The 22,897-nt window shown below is 39.8% G+C and overlaps 1 protein-coding gene and 1 non-coding gene across 6 annotated transcripts; both read right to left on the reverse strand.

Moving 5' to 3' along the window:
* Window positions 1-437: 437 nt before the first annotated feature.
* On the reverse strand, window positions 438-22,683 carry ZCCHC8 (zinc finger CCHC-type containing 8). Of its 5 annotated transcripts, none has more exons than XM_027566900.1 (14): window positions 22,330-22,683; window positions 21,055-21,097; window positions 17,389-17,463; window positions 15,369-15,474; window positions 14,156-14,230; window positions 11,870-11,973; window positions 11,691-11,756; window positions 11,068-11,128; window positions 10,458-10,600; window positions 9,406-9,548; window positions 6,501-6,622; window positions 4,727-4,813; window positions 4,316-4,433; window positions 438-2,499 (listed from the first exon to the last, which is right to left on the reverse strand). In XM_027566900.1, the coding sequence occupies exons 1-14, from the start codon at window positions 22,526-22,528 to the stop codon at window positions 1,718-1,720; spliced, it is 2,124 nt and encodes a 707-aa protein (XP_027422701.1). In that variant the 5' UTR covers window positions 22,529-22,683; the 3' UTR covers window positions 438-1,717. The 5 variants fall into 5 exon arrangements, with proteins under 5 accessions (XP_027422701.1, XP_027422702.1, XP_027422703.1 ...); XM_027566901.1 differs by having other exon boundaries at window positions 21,055-21,092; window positions 22,330-22,681; XM_027566902.1 differs by lacking the exon at window positions 15,369-15,474 and having other exon boundaries at window positions 22,330-22,547.
* On the reverse strand, window positions 16,583-16,716 carry LOC113875218. The gene has a single exon (XR_003506214.1). It is a non-coding gene; the product is annotated as a small nucleolar RNA SNORA9 (small nucleolar RNA).
* Window positions 22,684-22,897: the final 214 nt, after the last annotated feature.

The raw sequence follows: 22,897 nt of genomic DNA on the forward strand, positions 1-22,897 counted from the left end.
GGATATTAATGCACAAAGAACCTCAACACGAACTGTCTGTGGGACATGCTAGAGAAATAACTGTTAGCTATCTCTGGTCACAGGAGACTGCAATGCAATGTTTAAGGGGGTAGTTAAACAACTATGTGTATGATTTAGGGAATGGTCAAGTCTTTAGTTGGACTGGCCTCTCAACAACCACTTTTTTTTTTTTGGCTGTGCCTTGTGGCATGTGAGATCTTAGTTCCCCAACCAGGGTTCAAACTTGTGTTCCCTGAAGTGGAAGCTAACCCGTGGACCGCCAGGGAAGTCCCAACAACCACTTCTTGAATGCTGACAAGTCCCCTTGACTTCTCCATGCTGCTGAAGTTTCCTCAGGTTATATACATAATGTGAAGAAGATGTTTACCTAACAGAAATGTTGAGTACGATAATGCATGTAAAAACACTATGTAAACTATGGTAAAAGATCAGTTTTATTATGGACTTTGACTCAGAGAAAAAGCCAGAAGGATTAAACATTTTTATTCAATTTTTAGCATGTTCTATGAGGGCCTTGAAAATAATTTTTCCCTTTTCATATAATTTCCCTTCTCTTTACTGTTCATAGAACACTAAATTTGGATACTCAAGTTACCAAAATGAAAACTAAACCTGGAAGGGTTGTATTTTGCACCCTCTGCTGGCCTCTGAGGAGAATAACATTACCTAAGACTAATTCAAGATCATCTATATGTTTATTTTCATGGACTTGACTGTAAAGATGTCATGGCATTCCACATAAAGACAAAAACATAGTTTCAGCTCTATATTATGTATCAGACAATTAAGCACAATATGTGTATGCCTACTTTTTGTTTGTAACAATTATCATTCAAATCTAGAAAATTATTTTTGTACAAAGGCTAGCTGCCCACCATTTATTTTTTCAAAATAATTACTTTAAAAGATTCTGCTGTTTCTATTGATATATTTAAGGCTGAAATCCACTGAAAATACCCAAACTTGTAATGTCTTAATTTCCTTTGCTACCACTAAGATTTGCAACCACATAATTTACTACCAAACTTACAAGGTTGTATATACTAATTTAACTGTGAGTCATTTTTTTATATTCAAAGTCTTAGATTATGTATATGAAAACTAATTTATTAAACCTTTGTACACAAAGATGAACATACCTGTATAGCAAGCTTATATGAAGAATGAAGTTACAAAAAAGTAAAAGTGTTATTAAAACGGATGCATGTAAATCATTTACAAAAATACCCCAAATGGTATAAAGCTGCTCATCCCTGATTTTTCTCATTTGGTTGTTAAGAGTTGAAATATGAATTTTAAATGGTTAGAATTTTTTCTTTTTAAAAAGTGATATATTAAACTTACGTACAGGATAATTAGCAAAATGTAGAAAGGGAAAACGATGTACAAAAGACAGATTAAAAACCATCACTCCTGACAGACATTCACAATCCAAAAATAGTATAAACCTTAACAAACTATCTCTAAACCGGCTCCTACTTACCTCCCCCCAAATTTTTATCAATGAGAATAAAATATAGTAAACCAGCAAGCTCAGTCTTTCCGTTCTTTAAAAGAGGCCTGACCTTAGACCACAATTAAGCCTTGGGTAGATTTTTTTTTTCTTTCACATGGGAGGGGCCAATAGGAAAACAATTTAGTCCTAATTACCAGAACACAGTCATAATTAAATAGCACTGGGTGCTATGCCAAGCAGTCATTCAGAAGTCTTCTTGTTTTTTTGCTGGTTTCGGGGTGAATTCTTTAACAAGTTTCTTATCCTGAGGTACATTCCAGTAGATTCCGCCATGTTCTCGAATTCAAACGGCGTTATTCCGGTTGCAAACTTGCTCATGTCGGGGATAGCACTGTGGGCCTTCGTGGCTGCTGCAGGACTGCAGTCCGCATGAAGGAGCTGCTGGCTGCTCCCTCCATTCCTGACCTCACTGTTTGACTCGACCCTGCCGTGGTCATGAGCACCTTTAGGGTCTACCTGAGTGGACTCTTCCTTTTCCTTCTGGCCAAGCAAAGCAGTCTCAGAATCTGGGCTCAAGGCTTGTTCCTCTTCCGATTTCTTTGCAGCAGTGTCTAGTACCTCGGCCTCCCCTGGCACCTGCCTTTCGGGTGTTTTTCCCTCTGGGACAGGGAGGTCAGGTTCGTTTGGACAAGGTGAAGAGGCCACCGAATTCCCAGTTAAAGGTGTGTCTACAGGAATATCCGAATCACTGTTGACGCTCTCGGCCTGCTCCAGGGCCGCCCATATCTGCCTCTGCTGTTCTTCTAGTTCCTCCAGAGTCAGCGCGTCCTCGTCCATGGTCACGGATGCCGTTCTCATCCGGGGTGAGTCACTGGGAGTCAGCGGCGGGGTGCCCTTGGGGAGCGGAGGAGTGAAGATGGGTGGAGGGGTGCCCTGGGGGAGCGGAGGAGGCGTGCCAGGGGGCAGCGGGGGCTGAAACTGAAAAGCTTCGCTGCTTGGGGACCCATGCGGGACCTCGGCATCTGAAATGAGGATGTTGAGATACTGAGTTGTCATACAGCACTTGATTTTACTTTATTTATTATTTATTATTTGAACTCAGGTGAACCCAGAGGATTGATGGCAAAATAAAAGGCTCAAGAGGGGAAAACTGGATCCTCAGATATCACATATGTAAGGTGTGCTCAACGGTATCTGACTCTTTGCAACCCCATGGACTGTAACCCACCAGGCTCTTCTGTCCATGGAATTCTCCAGGCAAGAACACTGGAGTGGGTTGCCATTTCCTTCTCCAGGGGATCTTCCCGATCCAGGAATCAAACCTGCATCTCCTGCATTGGCAGGTGGATTCTTTACCACTGAGACCCCTGGGAAGCATACGATCATCATTGCTTAATGGCCTCAATCCACCTGAAAAGAACATCTGCAGGGGGAGAGGTCAGGATCTCTGGTGCCAGGAACTCTAACCGAGAGTAACCTTTAACACAGTAGGAAATCTGGCTGGAAATGAGACTGCCTAGACTCTCAAGTGGGCAGAGGTGGAAGAAGCAGCGGAGGAGGTAACTGGAAACTCCCTGGCTTATTTCCCAGTTCTGTATCTCAGTCTAGATTGCTTGACCGAACTGTGGGTTCATGTGGTCAACTGGTCACTGGTCATCACTATCTGGGTGTCTCACAGACACAACAGATCTGACCTGTACAAAACAAGGAATCTTTTCCTAGAACTCAGATTCTTCCCCCGTTCGTTAACTCGTTCACTGGCACCATCAGTAGTATCTGGTTTAAGTCTCCAAAACCGAAACCTAGTCACCAGAGTCCTCCTCCTTTCCTTCAGCCCACACCCGGTCCTTAGCTCTCTGGGGTCCACCCTTTCCCACAGCCTGTCACAGCTGCTACATTATTTTGGGACCATTACTGTTGGTCAGGAGTATCAGAGTCATTCCTGCCTCTCGACTCATCTTCCTTATACTCATCCAAACAGTTAGTCTTTCTAAAACACAAATCTGGTCCTATTAACCTTTCCATCTCATTAGAAACCCTTTAGTGCCTTGTCATGATCTAGAGGAAGAAGTTCAATCTCCTCTGTACCATATGAGGCTCTTACAACCAAAAACTTGCCTTTTTTGACTACGTCATTTCTTACAGCCGGGTCTGAACTCCAGCTATCACACTGTTGGTAGACAAACATGCTGTGATGCTTCATGCTTCTGTATTTGCATTTCTCACTGTCTCGAATGCCCTAACCCTGCTCATCTCACCCTGGTCACATCCCTCAGGACCATCACAACCCTGCTTGACCACAGGTTCCATGGTAAACCCAGAGGATTCAGAGAGCAAAAGACTAAGGGAGAACAGAGGGCAAGGTCTTTGTTCCCTTCCCTTGGCTTTCTGAAAGGATGGACTTTCCTCACGGTCTCTCTTTCCTGGGGGCAGACGGGATTTCGTGAATTTATATACTCAGGAAGAATAACTGAGAAAGCCTGCCTCAGTCCTGCCCTTCCTCCTCTTGGGAATGAGCTGCCAAAGGGGAGTATTTTCCACTGTGTGTCTCAAAGCCCTGCCCATCAGGAGGCCAGTCCAGATCCAGGGCCCTGGGACTGGGTGGAAAGGTCTAAGGAGCCCGGTTGGCGGGCCCATCCGGCTCTCACGCAAAGCTATAAGCCTTCCAAACTCAGCTCTGATCAGCAATAGTGGAGGTGCTCTGATACCCAAGGATAAAAGGGAAGATTTACTCTTGAGTTACTGCTCATTAAGAGCTTCCTCTTTCTTAGGGAACTCATCAGCATACAAACTCGTCCTACTTTCTCAATGAAAGCAAAACCACGGGGTGGAACCTACCCGAGTCCAGTTCCATGTCGGCGGGTGAGGCTGCTGCGCTGTTTTCCTTCTTCTGCTTCTTTGGACTACTGGGGCTGGACCGAGACGAAGACCTTTTGCTGCTAGACTTCATGCTTGGCTAATGGAGAACCAAACCAAACACAAGTGAGTTGGGGGAGACAAAGAATTACACTCCATCCCTCCATTTAAACATGATACAGAGAACCAATCCAGGTAACTGGTGAATGTAGTTACCTTTTTCCTTTGGATTCATCAGAAAACATAGAGCGCTTTATATACAAAACAATAAAAGGCAACGAGATGCCTATGAGTTACAAAACCAATAAAAGGCAACGAGATGCCTATGAGTTACAAAACCCCATGGATGAAAGCAAGACATTTTTCTAAACCACACTCTGAAAATCTGTTTACCGCTTGGAAGTTAGAAGTCAGGTAATTGGCAAACACGTCCTTCTGCTGACACGCCTGCATTGGTATTGACCCAAATATCCTCCATTCCTATCAATGAAAAGAGAAGGGAAAAAGAAGTGTGTATTTGGAAAATGTCATGCTCTGAAGTCTGCTTACAGTAGGTGAAGTGGAGATATCAAATTACATTCCTGCTTCATATGTGACTTTTCCTTTTTGCAGGGGGTGGGGGTTAAAAATAATAGTGCACTGAAAGGGAAAAAAAAACCAACTCGGCCTATCCAACAGTCAGGACAGAATACTAAAAGACTACTTGACAAAACCACTTGGGCCAAAAAGGTTCTGCCTACTATCAAGAAGTTACAGGCAGTGACGACAGCCTCTCAGCAGCGTGGCTGGTTCCCACCCGCCTCCTGATACTAACTAGTACTGCCCATAGACTGTTCTTGTCCCTTTCTCCTAACTTGCTCACTCATGCTGTTTTCCACCTTCTGTCTTCAAACTGAGTAGTTATCACTCCTTTCTCTCTTATTGCCAGTAACACATTTAACAGCGGCTCTCAACAAGAATCACTCTGGGCTCCTGTGAAACCAACAGACCCTAGGGACTAAGTTAAGTCTAAGGAGAGGGCATGCTCAGGAATGTGCACTTCTAATGCGTACCTCAAGGGGATTCTGATGTAGGCTGGGACTTGGACCCAACTTCCAGAGGCACCGATGGTTTGTACATGCAATTTAGCCAGCCCTTAACTAATTACACACATCTTCAGATCTGTTCACCAGACTCTAATTTAGACCTTTGGCTGCTTCTCTACTGCCCAGTCCCTAAGAATAGCTGGAATGAATTTTTTTTTAAGTCATTTACTTATTTGGCTGCACTGGGTCTTAGCTGCAGCATGTGGGATCTAGTTCCCTGAGCAGGGACTGAACCCAGGCCTCCTGTGTTGGGAGCTCAGAGGCGCTGCCACTGGACCATGAGGGAGTCCCTAGAACGCATTTTTACTAAAATACCACCACCACCACCACCACAGTTAGTTGTTGAATCCTGAAACATAAGATAAAAGGTGCAAAAGATTAAGTATAGCAAACCTTTCTTGTATCGGAGAAATTTTACTTTGTGGGGGGAAAAGAAGGAAAAGTAGGAAAAAGTTACAGTACACATAGATTGATTAAAGGTAGAAAAATACTTCCCAAGCAATTCTGTAAAACTTACAATACTGCTTCAAACCACCCCATGTTGTTAAAAAAGAAATGATAATCTTTTAATTTTAGAACAGTTCCAGATTTACAGAATCTAATCATTCTATTTTAGTTCCTTAGGGCATAAAATCAGAAAAAACTGGGTTTTCTTTTTGACGAATTCAAGATTTCACTTAACATTCTAGTCAACACAAAAGAAATTAAAAAGTTAAACTCATAAGTAACACATTTAGTTGTCGCTGTTCAGTTGATAAATCATGTCCGACTCTTTGTGACCCCATGGACTGTAGCATGCCAGGCTCCTCTGTCTCCACTATCTCTCAGAGTTTGCCCAAATTCATGTCACATTTACTATTTTTTTCTGGTCACACTGCATGGCTTATGGGAGCTTAGTTTCCCAACCCAGGATTGAGCTCCCACCCTCAGCACTGAAAGTGTAGAGTCCTAACCACTGGACAGCGAGGGAATTCTCAACTTTAACTTCTTTATGAGACAGTAATTGCTATGTAAGGTAACATTTTGAACAATCTACACAAATACTTTTATATCCCAGAAGAATATAAAACCAATATACTTACATCTGGAATTCCTCTGGGAGTAGATATATTAAAACCTGGATAGTTTACCAATTTCGAGAGATCGTAAGTGACACTTTTATTTTGCTGTACTTCTCCAGCTTCTGTCTCTCCATCAGCACCATCTATTATGGATCATCAAAAAGGTGAATATTGCTAAGTGCCCATATAAACCCCTTTCTGGACCAAAAGCAGACCTGGAAAGTGCTTATATTTATGGCCACAAAATTATTCTGAGAATGGCTTTCATTATAATTTGTCTGAACAAAGATTAGAATTTTTAAACAACATGGACATACCATTTTGACAAAAATATAAATATTGAAAAACTTGGAAAGTTTAGTTCTTCCATGAATTGCTTAAAAGTCTATCTTGCACTGATTTTATGATTTGCCTAATGCTCTATTCCAGTTCTTTTATTTAAGAGACACTTATATAATGGTTACTATATATGAAAAATGTTTTCTTCTCAGATAGTACTTTAAACAGTTTATAAGTATTCACTCACTTATTCTTCACAACAACCCTAAGAGGTACTTACTACTAATACCACTTTACAGACGACAGAAATCCTTGAAGGATGGTTGAGAACTACTTCATTCTTTTCGAACATTTATGTTGCTAATCCCATGTCTATATACCTAAGGTAACCAAATGGTTGATGAGAAGTTTCTCTTTATAGAAGTTTTCAGGATAATAAGCCAAGAAGTAATCAAAGAATCAGAATACAACCACTGTGCCATCCTCAATAACTAGATATTGGCAACGTTCACTGATGACTGATTTCACCAACAATTCACAGCAAACAGGGACAGAGAAACATACTGAAAGAAACCATGGGGATGATCAGCAAAACCTCAAAAAACCCAGAAGGACAAAACTCAGAACTTTGTTAAAAACAAGAAAGGAATTTACAGATTAAAAGACATTTAAGAGACTCTCAATTATCTACACTCATGTGTCCAAAGAATCCCTAGGTGAGAAATTTAAGAAGAGACCGGTGGGGGGACTTCTCTGGTGGTCCAGTGGCTAAGACGCTGCATTTTCAATGCAGGGGACCCAGGTTCCATTCTTGGTCAGGGAACTAGATCCCACATGCCACAAGGAAGATCAAAGACCCTGTGTGCTGCAGCTAAGACTAGGTGCAGCCAGATAAATTCTGTCTTTTTTAAAGAGAGGACAGCAGACTTGCAAGCACCTACAGAAAGTGGCATGAGTAATGATAATTTGAATGTCAGCATGACTTGGGGACATAAAATATTAAAAGGACTGTGCTAAATATACTCTTTTTGGTACTACGTGAGAAGGGGGGCTTGGTAAATGTTTTGTTTTTATTTTAATGACCTAAGTAATATCTAGAAACACTTTCTTTTCTAATTTAGAGCATTAGAGATAATACTAAAATCTTAAGAGCAATCCTGTTTTCCTTCTCAGGGATAACCACTGTTGATTTGCTGTATATTGGTTACAACTTTTAAAAACTTATTTACTATCTACCAGGTGTCAGGCACTGTGCTACACGATAGACAGACATACATGAACTGTGACAGGGCATGAAGGAAACAAACAGGGTGCAGTGAGAGAGACTGGCAGGACACGCAGGTGAACGCAGGAGACAGACGTTTAAAGAAGCTGGTCAGGGGAGGCCTCTGCGAGTCTAAACCCTAAAATCTAGACGGTTCTTTTCAAAATATCTTCTACAAACATAACTCCTCATAGAAAATATACAGCATGGCTTCATCCATGTGGGATTTTTGTTTTTTTTTTTTTTTTTTCTTCTTTTCTTTTTTATTTCTTTTCTTTTTCTTCTTTTTTTCTTTTCTTTTTTTTCGGGATTTTTGTTTTTTAAGATCAACAGCAGTGGGAGCAGCAGCAGGAGTAGCAGTGTTAGTGCTCAGTCGTGTCTGACTCTTTGCGACCCCACGGACTGTAGCCTGCCACGCTGCTCTGTCCCTGGGATTCTCCAGGTAAGAACAGTAGAGTGGGTTGCCATTCCTTTCTCTAGGGGATCTTTCCAAGACAGGGATCAAAGCCAGGTCTCTCTCATTGAAGGCAGATTTTTTACCATCTGAGCCACCAGGAAGATCAACAGTATCATAATAAATAAGCATTCCAGAAATTTATCTTTTAAACTCAGTATTGCATAAGAATCTTGCCATGGGAGCTCCATGGATTTACTCCATTTATTACATACATTCTACAAGGATTCTATCCCCTATTTCTACCACGGTTTACTTAGCCATTCTCCCTTACGGCCTTAATGTTGTCTTAAAAAATACATATATATTCTTAAAATTAATTTATTTTGGCTGCGCTGGGTCTTAGTTGTGGCATGTGGGATCTAGCTCCCCAACCAGGGCTTGAACTGGAGTCCCCTGCATTGGGAGCACAGAGTCTTAGCCACTGGACCACCAGGGAAGATCCCTTAATGTTGTTTTTTATTTTTCACTATCATATTCAATGCTAAAAAGTATCTTCATATACATACATTTCCTTGGGCACATGTGTGAATATTTTTATTTTTTTATGAATATTTTTCTAGATTCCTAAGAGAAGTTTTAGATTAATAAGACGGTTTATTTATTGTAACTTTTATAGATCTCCTGGCAGAGATGGGTCATATTTCTGTTACTATTACTGACAAAGGCAAGAGTTTATGAGGTCTAGCTGGAGAGCTAATACCTTGCTAGGTAGTCACTGAGCAAGTCCAGATAATTATTTGGTAACTCTCAATGAAGTTTTAGTTCCTTCCTTGTAAAACAAAAGAAAATCATGATATTTTTTAGTTAACTCAGTAGACATTAAATAAGACAGCCATTCCCATTCTATTTTATTGTTATTCTTTAATTAAAAAAAAACAGAAAGGACAGAACCCTTAAGTTGACTTATCTAACTGAACATACTATACCTTTCCCATCATAGAGCGCAAGCCCTGAGTTCTCCAGTTCGGCCTCTTTGAGCCACCCTGGTGGGTATCCTAGCTGGCGCATTCGATATATAAAAGGTGGAAGACTCTTGTCCGTCACACCCAGTGCATCCTGGAGTTCCTCACTGAGTAAAAATAAAAGAGGAGGAAAAAAATACTGTATTCTCGCTTGGATGAAGATACATACTCTTCTAGTATTTCAAACACGTCCATGTCCTTAGAGCACAGACTTGTGGACACGGCAGGGGTGGGGAAGAGGAGGACGGGGCAAACGGAGAGGGCAGCATGGAAACATACACATCACCATACGCAAAACACACCGACAACGCGAATTTGCTGCATGACTCGGGGAACTCAAACGGGGGCTCTGTAACAACCTAGAGGGTGGAATGGAGTGGGAGGTGGAAGGGAGGTTCAGGAGAGAGGGGACACATGTTCACTTAGGGCTGGTTCATGTTGATGTATGGCAGAAAACAACACAATATTGTAAAGCAACTATCCTTCAATTAAAAATAAATTAAAAAAAAAAACCAAACCACTTCCATGTCTCATACTACACAGCATGTGGTACAGCAGCGCCTCTCAATCACAGTACAGTCAAGTCCCCTACATACGAACCTTCGAGTTGCCTCTGTATGCCAGCTGTTGTAGTGTTAACTACTGTCCTTTTCAAGGTACTGTACTATAAGATTAAAATTGTTTATTTTTTGTTAGTTTTTTAATGTATTATTTGTGTGAAAAATGTTAGAAACCTATTAAGCTATATACACTCAATTGTGTTAGTTGGGATACCTAGGCTAACTTTGTTGGACTAATGAATGAACAAACTGGACTTACGAACGTGCTTCTGGAAAAGAACTCCTTTATATGTAGGGGACTTACTGTAGATATTTTTTGGATTAACTGATGTACCTTTTATATAGAGACTTGTGGGAGAACACTTGTTTCCTGATTATTACCCTGAAGATACACAGAACTTGTTCCAAATGGTGGGGACACAGAAACGACATTCTAAGGTAACATGACACAGGTACCTAATAACTCCTGGCTTAAATCTTCCAAATCTCTCTTCTACTTCTTCTGCGTGGTATCGCTGCTGAAAATTCTGATTGTTTGTCTCACCACAGGCATCCATATACTCTTTTCTCTTTTCGCTTATTCGAGCAGCATTTCGAGGCTAAATCGTAATGTGTTTGGAAAGAATGGTATCAAGCAGTGTAGAAATAGTTCAGAAATTAAATAAACATAAGCACTTTCCCTAGGTCAAGCACACAGATTATTTCAGTTTTAATGCATAAGGAGCAAGTATAAAAGAGACTGGATAGTTTAGAAAAATAAGCAAGGAAGAGAGGCAGTCCTTCAATTTCTTATTACCTTGGTACTATCACAAAGTTTTTAAAATAAATTGTCTAAACATGAATTCTCATCATGTTTTATTCATCTCAAATAGAGACCACTGTAATAAATTATTATTTTTTAAAATAATGTCTTAAAACTTATGGACAAATTTGGAAAGATTTAAAAATTAAGAACTATAGGAAAGTAAGACAGGAAGTTTCTTTATATCGCACAATGCTATAGATGCATTGAAAATATTAGAAAGCTCTGGTTCAAAGATTTTTTTTTTATATGAGAAAAATTTACCATTGGGCAATCTTTCATTTGATGCTCTTCAGAACCACAATTGAAACAGTGAGGCTTTGGCCTATTTGGTCAAAAAACAAAGATTTTCACAATGTAAATAGAAATATCAAAGCAAATCAATAAAATTCTGTGTGACAGCAACGTGTATCAGAACAAGAAAGCACGCAGATCACCAATTACTAATATCTGCAGAAATGACCTCACTTTCACCACCTGTCCTAATGAGTTACACAAATATTACTTTTGATCAAGTCTTTTAACCAAGAGCCCTTATGTTCCCGACTGATCTGTTACCTCTGAATTTTGTCAGTGGCTGATAACAGAAGGATCTGAGGCAAACAGATTATCATATTTTCGGAAATTTGGAAAGGGGTAGATGGTTATAAGACAGCAATCAAAGACAGCAGTAATTATTCCTTTCCACCCACCCAGGCACATCAGGCCTGAACCAATGAGTTGCAATATGACTGACTTAGAGATTTACTCTATGTCTATGTACTGAAATTCTGGTTTAATCTGTTTATTTATAGTAAGCCGGTAATATTAACTTTTCAAGCTATAAGAGTTTATGGTTTTGGTTAATAAAGAAGAAGAAGAAAACAAAAGCAACTCCCCACACAAACCTTTTTGCCTTTACTTGTATTTCTTGCCCTTCTAGAGAAACAATGTGGCTGAAGACTTGCTGGTACCTTTAGTGAGTTTTATTAAGGAATAGTTATCATAGTCTGCACAATTTGGTTTTTTTTTAAAGGTGAACTTAATGGCAAGATGCATAAAGATCTTCATTCACTATGTAGGATACTTGGGTATTTCCCATCCTTCCGTAAGCTGAGGGTTTTCATTTAGTAGCGGTTGCCCCAATTTATCAAGGCAAAAATTAGTAAAATACAGGACACTTCCTACAACCTGCAGAAAACAAGTCAAAAAATATTGCTATTTAAGCAGAAAAAAAAAAAGATGACATTAGATACTGTAAGACTATGATTAATTGTTTTACCAACTTATTTCTGGATGATGAAATTACTAGAAATAATAATCAACTCCTTAGTGAAGGAGTCACATCCTGATGTGTCAGTAAAATCTCCATCACTGAATTCCCTCAGGGTGTCTAGACCATGGAGTTTTTCCTGTTGGATCGCTACTGTCAGGGGCACTCCCTCCAGACTTAAAGAGCAAAAATTTGTCAACAATTCTTCTATTTCCCATTTCTTTGCTTCCTTTTGTAGCAAGATCCTCTGAAAGCTGTCTTTATTTCTATATTCATTGTTTCCATTTCCTTGTCTCCCAATAGGAGAAAAATTCCATACAAATTTAGAAAAATTTCATACAGAAAAGTTGGAACACCATGAGCCCTCATCTAGATTCAACAATGGTTAACTGACATTTCTGTGTGCACATCGCTCTCTCCACACAAAAACATACTTTTTACTGAGCCATTTTTAAAAAGTAAGTTGCCACCACTCTCACCTTAGTCTAAGCTATTATTTGCTCCTGCTGGAGACTAACAACTTCCTACCCAAGTTCCATCTTCCACATATAACCAGCTACAACACTGCACCATTCACAACATGGCACCCCTAAATACTTCAGTATGAGCCTCCTAAGAATAAGAACATTCTCCTACGAATCATGATACCACCATCACACTTGAGAAAACTAATAACACTTTATATCATCTATATCCTGTCTGTGCTGGGAGGATGAAGAGCCAACAGATCTTACTGAGAAGATTTACAAGACATGGACACAACTCTGCATATGTGATAAAGGCTAATATCTGCAAAGGTATCATGTGAGATCACCCTATAGAGTGCCAAGTGGCAAGACTAGGACCAGTTAGTATAAGAAGCACATTTCAGCTCAACTTTTAGAAAGTGCAAATTTCTATCAGAGATGTGCAAAATGAAGAAGTATGTCTCTCTCTTTTTTTTAAGTGAATTCCACGTTACTGAGAAGAGTCAAAAAAAAAAAAAAGACCAGGATGCTAGCTATCAGGGCGCTTTAAAGAAAGATCCCTGACATTGAACTAGATAACTTCATCTCCCTTCTAAACAATAAGGTTCTGGGATTTAAGGTGGTGCCTGCCTAGGATGTTGCACACTTATTAGTCTAAATTGTGATATATCAATGGCACACAATACTCCATGAACATGAAAACTGGTCTTCCTTTAACGGAATCCAGGATTACATCATCTTCTTTAAAAACTTTTAAGTTGCAAAATCACACATGACACTGCACTGACACTTCTGAATTTTGCACAGGTATCAAACAAAAGGCCTGCATACAGGCTCATCTGTTAAAAATCTTCTGTTTTTCACTCACTATATGAGTCTTTCAAATATTTAACATTTCCAAGCTGTCACTTGTTATACTAGTAATTTATCCCTCTCAGATTCACCCATCTATAAGTTCCACAAGCATGCTTTCTATATTTTCATCCAAGTTCTTGAAAATGATGAGTGGGGCGAGGATGATGAACAGGTGGAATAAAGAGAACTTTTAGGGCAGTGAAACTACTCCATACGAAGGTCTAATGGTAGATGCGTATTACTGTACAAATCCATAGACACAGAGTACCAAAGTGACCCTTAACATAAACCATGGACTCTGGGTGGTAACGATGTGTCACTGTAGATTTATCAATTGTAACAAATGTACCATCTGGTGGGAGATGTTGATAGAGGGGGAGGTTATAAACGTGTGGGGGCAGGGGATGCATGGCAAATCCCGGTACGTTTCACTCAATTTCTCTGTGAACTTGAGAAAAATATAAAATCTATTAGAAACTGCTCTAAAAAATATAAAATCTATTTAAAAAAAAAAAGAAAGGAGAATGAACAGAGAGGATAGTCAGGAGAAAAAGTCCTCTGCGGTGTATCCATTGTACCCCTAGGTCACAATGAAATAGTTCTTAAAAAGCAAACTATAATATTAGAAGGCTGAAGCCTACACTGTTGTTTACAACAAATTTAATGAAAGAATGTGTGATCATTAGATGACACATCAGTTTACCATCTAAATGCTACCCAATGGACAGAGGATAGGAAATGTATCTGCAGAATTCAAAACTGAAGCGTCCAAACTTACACTAAAAGCTTCCTTATTATTAACGGCACTGGATTCTTCTACTTTATGGTCCTCTTCTAGCATAACACTGGATGGCTAACACAAAGAAAAACACAAGTTACAAAAGCTAAACAATTCTTAACAACTTTAAATTTCATAATTAAATCTGAATACATTCACTTTATTTTCTAACACATACCATTAAGGTATATAAAAGTTTGAATTCATTGCTGTGATAATTAGGGTGAGTGAGAAGTTAAGCTAGGTAGGAAAGTTTATGAAAGCTACTTCTCAAGTGGGAAAGTTAAAAAAGATATAAAAGATAGTATCTTCTGAAGCATTAGCTTACACTATGACTTTTATGTTAGTAAATATTAATTATGGAACTTTCAACATTTAAACTGACAAGACAGGCTTTATCTTCAAATCAGATAATCAAAAATTTAAAAATATAAACTTGATATTGCTGGTCAACACTGATACTCAAGGCACAAAATTCTGAAGTGTTTCTTGAATCAAAAATTAAATAACATTCACTACGGTTTTTATTGTTAAATGTATTGTTCCTTGAATCTTTAAAAAAAATTATATATAATAGATGAAAACTAAAGGTGACAAAAATTTAGTAAATCAGAATACTCCATTCTCCAACCTCTGAGGATAAACAGCTAAAGATCCTTATTTGAGAGCCTTTACTTACCTTAACTTATAAGTAAAAAAAAAAAGCCCAGAAATCATAATCCTGATTCTCTTGAGATAAATTTATGCCCTAATAGTCACACAGTGGAATCTCTCAGATTTCTTTGGGCATGCTACTGATTTTTAAAACAAGTAGAGGGGGGAAAAGGATGATATATGAACTTCTTCATTTTAGGAAAAAAAACAAACAAGAAAATCCATTTTTTATAGTCCCCACAAAAAGAGATGTTTTTCCCTGACCTAAAATTAATTTTCTGTCCCAAACCATGTGTCCAAGTTAGGGAATGACGCACGGGGAAAGGCTTTGAGTGTAGCCAGGTGTGAATATTACTCCCTAAGAAAAGCAATCACAATCCCAAAGAAAGCCCCATGGCTGCATTGGTCAGACTGTGGAGAAGGAAGCCAGGTTGCAGGATAGAAGGTGAACAGACAATCTCAACAACCATTTTGGTTTTGAGTCAAGAGGATCCCCGGAGCCACCTAATAATTGGCAGTAAAACGCAAAACCTACTAAAGTCTCTTAAGTTTGAAATACCTGGGGCAAAAGATTAAAGGAAGTCTTTTCCACATCATTTTTCTGCTGTTCCTCAAATCTTTTTACTAAATTTGATACAAATTCCTCTATTTCTTGATGATATTGCCTGCATAAGAGGACAAAATGGTCAGAACCCACACAAACACTGACTTGACTGAAGTCATGCATTTTTAGAAGATGGCATGTGTAAATACTGTTATTTTGTTTTTCAGAGTTTATATCAAATCACTGACTCTATGTAACAGTCTAATCTATTCTTTAGAGAAAAAAAAAACAAAACCCATTTTTGCCAAGTTAACAAAATGATGATGATAATCTAACATAGTGCCTAGCATGTAACAGCTGGCAGATACTTACACAAAGACTACATGGATTTATAAATTTTACGAACTTAATTTGTAAATATATAACACATGGAAATGGTTCAAAATTCAAAAGAAGTAAAAGAGTCAGTTATGTAACAAAAAGCCCCCTTCCTACCCTGTCTCACAGCAACTTATTTCTGCAACACACACACAATCAATGCATTCAGCTCTTCCACAGCCTCTTCCTACAGACTCTGCACACACAAGGCAACACCTATGTAAATATGACACTGGAGGGAAAAAAAAAAAGACCAAAATGCAATGCAAGTAAAATGACCGAGGTCTATGGTCTCCAGCTTTCCAGGTCAAGAACCATGTTCATCAAATACTCTTCAGTACTCAGTTCAGAAGGGGCCAAAAGAGCCAAATTCCTCTTCGTGGACTTGATGATTTGTCAGGTCTCTTTAGCTGACATTCTAAGATTTCTGCAGGCACAACCCCAGGTGAGTGGTGCAGACATTAATATTGTCAGGAGGGACTTCCCTGGGGGTTCTTTGGTTGAGACTCAGCGCTCCCAATGCAGGGAGTGCATGTTCGATCCCTGTTCGGGGAACTGAGATCCTACATGCTGTGCAGCGTGGCCAAAATATATATATTTTTTTTTATTAAAAAAAAAAAAAAAGGTCTGCCAGGAGCTTGAGTTAGAGGCTGACTCTGATGGTGACAGTAGCCCTGGAGTCCCACGTGCCCAGCACCATGCCACCGGCTGTACCACCCCACACAGCCTCAGGTTCCACTTCTGTGAGATAAAGTAGCCAATGGATCTGCCATGCAGGTAACACCTAAGTATGCTCCCTTTACCTTGCACAGTGTCTAAGATAACAACATGTGATGCGTGAGGGGGCAAGCAACCATCTGAAATGTCTATGACCATGCTTCAAGCAAGGCATGGGTCAAGGCCTCAAACCATTTCAGAACATTCTAGCAAGCATCGTAGGAAAGCACTGAGTCACCCTAGACCCAAGAATACTGAAAACTAGCAAAGGTCTAGTTTTGATAGTCAAAAAAAAAAAAAATCACATGGTAAGTTTTCACCATAATCAACAGGGAAAACTCAGCTCCCTGATTTTGGTAGCGAAATGGTGGTAGCAGTGACTTTTATTAGCAGCTGTCTATTGGGCTATTGGGGCTTCCCTGGTGACTCAGTGGTAAAGAATCCACCTGCTAATGCAGGAGCTGCAGGAGAGGCAGGTTCAATCCCTGGGTAGGAAGATCCCCTGGAGAAGGAAATGGCCACCCACTCCAGTACTCTTGCCTGGGAAACCCCATGGACTGAGGAACGTAGTGGGCTATAGTCGATGGGGTTGCAGAGTCAGACACCATTTAGTAACTGAACAACAACACTGGGCTCTTACAGGTGCTCATTCAGTTCCCTAAAAGGTGGTTACTACTAGTGTCCTGTTTCCCAGTAAGGAAACTGATATGCAGAGAGGGTCAGTGACCTCTCCAGGTTCACATATGTAGAAAGCAGAGTTCAAATTCAGGTTTATACGACTGCAAAAATAAGAGCCAAAATCTGGCTCTTATCATGATTCCATAAATTTTAAGTAAAAGAATACAGATGGTATAAATACAGATGAAAACAGCATATTTATACAAATAGTGTATCATAAACACATTAGCTCATAATATTTAGGAAAGAAAAAATTACTTACTTTGAAATAACATTGTTCATAAATAGAATCTGTAATAAAGGTCCATCTAACTTAGTATTGTTCACCAATATTCCACTAAAACAAAAGTTAAAACATATTCTTAGAAGACATTAAAGTAAAACTTGCATATGTATATATAAACACTGAACCTTTATCATTTCTACGTACCAAAGATCATATAATATTTTATGAATAAGATCAAGAACCACCAGGAACTCCGGTTTTCACCAATTTTACATACTTGAACAATTTTATAAAGATTATCTTTTACTTTACATATGTATTTTAAATATTTCATAAAAAATTAAAAGCTGCAGTTCAGTTTTCAACCAAAAAGTTTCTTTACCTAATGGCTGTTTGTTTATAAACTGAGGAGAGGGAGGAACTGAGTAAACCAGCAGGTTACAAAGAATATAATTCTGAAAGAATCAGAATAAATTTGGCTTGGAAATATATAGGAAATGGAAACACTTTATAAATAAATGGGTAGACTCTTTTTGGAGGGCAGAGCACACTCCACTAAACATCTCAGATCCAAATTTTAAAGTAATGATGTAAAATTACACTATTCCTGGATGTGACTTTCAAAAACTGGAAAAAATAGAACTAGACTGCAGCCTTGAAATCTGCTATATATTCCTTCAGTAACCTGGGAGCAGCTGTATCTGATTTCTCCACACCTTCTTCAAATCCTTGTACCTGTACAGCATGTGAAATCAATCAATCTGTATGTGGAACTGCTCACATCAAGTAGAGAAATAAAATTAAAATATGAAGACATCCAGACACTTGTTTCAATTTGCACAAACGTCAGTTTAAAAAAAAAATACATTGTGGGCTTCCCTGGTGGCTCAGTGGTAAAGAATCCGCCTGCTAATGCAGGAGGCACGGGTTCGATCCCTGGTCCAGGAAGATCCTACATGCCATAGAGCAACTAATCCCATGCACCACAACTGTTGAGCCTGTGCTCTACAGCCCAGGAACTGCAACTACTGAGCCCCTGTGCCACAACTACTGAAGGCCAAGCGCCCTAGAACCCATGCTCCACAAGAGAAGCTGTCGCAATGAGAAGCCTGCACAGCACAACTAGAGTAGCCCACACAGCAACAAAGACCCAGCACAGCCAAAAATAAAGAAAGAAATAAAACTATCCAGCAGAACAAAACACCATGTTTTTAAAAACCACATGCAATTGTGTGACTCTTGATTGGAGCTCAGTTTGAGCAATCAGCGATAAAGACATTCAGTTGGGGAAATCTGAATATGGCTGAGAATATTATTAAGGAAATCATGCCAGTTATTAAGTGTGATAATGGTGTTGTTGTAGTATATGAAAGTTTTTAGAAAAAAGAATACATGCTGAAATATTTGGGGTAAAATATGTATATGGAATTAGAAGAAGGTGATATGTCAAAATATTGTTAAATCTAAGTGATAAAAACATGAGTATTAATTATACTATTCTTTCCACTTTCTGTACATTTAAAATTTTCATCATATAAAGAAGAAACAACAACAAAAACCAACTCACAATGTTTACTGGCTAAAAGAAAGAAGCACTTTGATATGCAAGTTCCAAAAATAAGGGTTAAATCAAGACAAATGGGGTACAAATTTTATCTAAATTTTTTTCTTCCTTGGTTTTCTGTAGAAAGTTCTGTCAGTCTCAGAATGTGGAGAACCCTAATTCTAATTAAATAAATAAATATATAGATTACTCCTTTTTCAGGATACTAATGCTTCCTTCTCATGAATTGGCAAAGCCTATAATGCTCTAATCGTTTGAACTCAGGTGATTGTAACCCACTTATAAATATTTAATGTTCAAATGATCGACTCTATTACAAAGCATGCACCTGTCTAAATAAAATATCTTTACATATATAAAAATTATGATTTTTTTTTTAGGAATCCTATTCACATCCAATACATTTACTACCTAACTACAAACAACTGTAGATCCACAGACTGTGCTCACGTAGATAGTAAGGAAGGTAGGGCATAGAGAAATTATTCTTTAGACATATTCTGAAATATGTTTAATTCTAAAATTTTAGTCACCAATGTAGCAGGTTACTTCAGCTGGTACAGGGACAAAAAATTCCATGTTAAACTGCATCATGGCACCCCAAAGTCTGAAAGCCTTAATATACCACTCTGTGTAATAAATCTGTTTTAACAAATATTTTAGATTTAGTGACTACTAAATAAATGCACACTAAGAAATATTGGGGCCTTCCTGGTGGCTCCATGGTAAAGAATCCACCTACCAATGCAGGAGACATGGTTCACTCGCTCGTTCGGGAAGATCACACTTGCTGCGGAGCAACTAAGCCTGTGTGATACAACTATTGAGCCTGTACCCTAGAGTCCTCGAACTGTAACTACTGAGCCCAACTGCCACAGCTACTGCAGCCTGAGCCCTAGAGGCTATGCTCTGCAAGAGAAGCCACGGCAACGAGAAGCCTGCGCACTGCAACTAGAGAGTAGTCCCTTCTCACTGCAACTAGGGAGAAGGCAATGGCACCCCACTCCAGTACTCTTGCCTGGAAAATCCCATGGGCAGAGGAGCCTGGTGGGCTGCAGTCCATGGGGTCGCTAAGAGTTGGACATGACTGAGCGACTTCACTTTCGATTTTCACTTTCATGCATTGGAGAAGGAAATGGCAACCCACTCCAGTGTTCTTGCCTGGAGAATGCCAGGGACCAGGGAGCCTGGTAGGCTGCGGTCTATGGGGTTGCACAGAGTGGGACATGACTGAAGTGACTTAGCAGCAGCAGCAGCTGCTGCTGCAACTACAGCAAAGCTTGTGCAGCAATGAAGATCCAGCATAGCCAACAAATAAAATTACATAAAAAAGGAAATATCAACATGTGATTATCTATTAAAATTAGATGCCTGAAAGCAAATTTACTCACTGCACTTTTTTCAAAAGCAACTCCTTTCTCTTCTTCTAAAATTTATCTTGCATTGTTTCTACTTACAGACACATTTTAATTGTATAAATAAATCTTCAGCTATATCAATACCGTAATTTGAATTCTGCTGCTGCTGCTGCTGCTGCGAAGTCGCTTCTGTAGTGTCCAACTCTTTGCGACCCCATAGATGGCCTCCCACCAAGCTCCCCCCCGTCCCTGGGATTCTCCAGGCAAGAACACTGGAGTGGGTTGCCATTGCCTTCTCCAATGCATGAAAGTAAAGTCGCTCAGTCGTGTCCAACTCTTAGCGACCCCATGGACTGCAGCCTACCAGGCTCCTCCATCCATGGGATTTTCCAGACAAGAGTACTGGAATGGGGTGCCACTCCCTTCTCCAAATTTGAATTCTAACTTCCCAGAAATGTTCATTGAATAGAAACAACGTGAACAGGTTGATAACTTGCCTGAAGATAACTTGTTCTGAAGATTAAGTAAAAAATTTCTGGTTTGTGTTTCACACGTATTTTCACCCAGTCAGTTTCAAAGTTTAACGCAGTTATGAGAATTCAAATTTTACCCTCACAAATTAAAGGATCATTACTCTGATTTCTTCCGAGTACATGGAACAAATAGAAGCGATACAGAAATCCCAAATACTTTTTAAAACAAAAACAAAAACCTGTGATTAAATATTAATATCAGGACAAAATAAAAAGTACATTACAGTGCAATTTCAAGATCTCATACCTTGGTCGAGTCAAAATATTCAATTTTCTTTTAAGTTCTTGATGTTATTACTTGTTAAGGACTATAGCCCTCATTAAACAGAAATAAGATCATAAAATACAACTACTAACCTCACTTTTGATGTCAATGTTATAAACGTATGTTACAAAAGTTAAAAGACAAATGTTTTGAGGATGACACACTTATTGACCTTTTCTGTTGCAGGACTAGTATCTGGATCTAAAAAACTAAAATACATACCCTTCCAACATGGTATTTCTAAGACGGGGGTCATGTAATTCAAAATAGACTAACAGACTGAAACCAAAAATGCTATTCGGTCAACGGTGCACCGTCAGAAGTTAAACAGCCACTTAAGAAGACGTTCCAGGTCAAAAGCATCATGATAACTCAACAAGGTAAATGCAGCATAACAAACTGTTAAGAACTGAAAAATCTAGGATGGAATCTACGAATGTTCACTGCCAAATCCTTTCAACTTTACTGTCTTCAGAAATTTTCCACAATAAAATGTCCAGGAAAAAGGCATTATGAAAAAAAATGGCTTCGAAAACCTTACACTAGAAAAAAGTTCCTGAACCAAAATTGTAAGCTAAGTAAAAATAAACAAAAAATTTTAAAATAAGTTAAACCCCACCCGCAAACACCTTCTAAGAATGTATTAACATATTAACACATTTTGCTAGAAAGGCTGTGGACATGTAACTAAAGTCAAACGGAAACTTAAATGCACATTCCACACGGAAGCTGTTTCAAAGTGGAAGAACTTTCAAATGAATCCCCAATGGTCATCAGCAATGAACCATTTCTCTGTGCATGCCTCGACTCCTTAGGAACCCCAACTCCACAGAATGGGGCCACTAACTTTGGCCGCGCCTTAAAGACACAGGCGCCCAGGTCAATGTAGCCGGTATCTCCTAACACACCACATAGCGTGACTGCATCAACTTTACATTGGTTCCAAAAAAGGAGACCGGATAATGACTCAAAAGACGGGAACAGACGTGGTAAACAGTCTGCAACTGAACAGTTGAAAGAGTCCGGAATAACGCTAAAATCCCGCCCCAGACTCGCGGACGGGAGAAACGAATGAGGTCCAGGAGACGAATCCCACAAGGGGAGAGGTCTGCGCCGAGGCCTCGAGGACAGCTTACGCAACCCGAACCCTAGATTCTCAGGCTGAATTCTGGCCCTTGTGGAATTTCCGCCCGCGCCCTCCGGGCACGGGCCCCACCACACGCCCTGATGACAGGGCCCAGAGAGCGGGAAGGATATTCTCGGCGCGGAGCTGCTCGATGGTTTCCTCGCACTGCCGAAGCCGTTCCCGCAGCTCCACGTCGCCAATCCCATTCTCGTCCTCCTCGTCGCCGTCGTCGTCCTTGAAGCGGGTATGAACGGGCTTCGGAGTCGACTCCTCTGGGTGGTCAAACGCCTCGAACAGCTCTAAGTCGCCAAAATCCACCTCCGCCGCCATTTTGGGCTGTGGGAAAGATACGAGAAGAGGCGGAGCTGGCCACCAGGCCGGAGGCGAAGGTTTTGTTGGGCGGAACCGCTCTCTATGGCCCGCACCGCGCTAAGCCACTCGAGCAGCGTTTCCTCCAAACGTAGGCCGCCGAAGTTGCACGAGGGGCGGGCCAGTCCTGTGAGACTACAACTCCCAGAATGCAGTGGCGTCTCCTCTACCCACTTCCGAGATTGCTTGAGACCATGGCATTCTGGGATATGTGGTTTCTAGGCGACTGTTAACTCATTGTTTGCATTGCATACTGGGATTGGTTGGCTTTAACGTGAAGAAAGCCGAACCAGTTCAGAAAGTGTTACAATGCGAGTTGTTCCCGTTTTG

This window comes from Bos indicus x Bos taurus, chromosome 17, assembly GCF_003369695.1.
Source record: "Bos indicus x Bos taurus breed Angus x Brahman F1 hybrid chromosome 17, Bos_hybrid_MaternalHap_v2.0, whole genome shotgun sequence".
NCBI lineage: Eukaryota > Metazoa > Chordata > Mammalia > Artiodactyla > Bovidae > Bos > Bos indicus x Bos taurus.

Excerpts from the sequence above, each read along its gene's own strand:
- ZCCHC8 (XM_027566900.1), bottom strand. The coding sequence starts at position 22,528 with ATGGCGGCGGAGGTGGATTTTGGCGACTTAGAGCTGTTCGAGGCGTTT. Across the intron at positions 4,814-6,500 it reads CTCCCAGAGGAATTCCAGAT|GAATGGAGGATATTTGGGTC; the intron begins GTAAGTATATTG and ends TTTCATTGATAG. Across the intron at positions 4,434-4,726 it reads TGACTTCTAACTTCCAAGCG|CCAAGCATGAAGTCTAGCAG; the intron begins GTAAACAGATTT and ends GTTCTCCATTAG.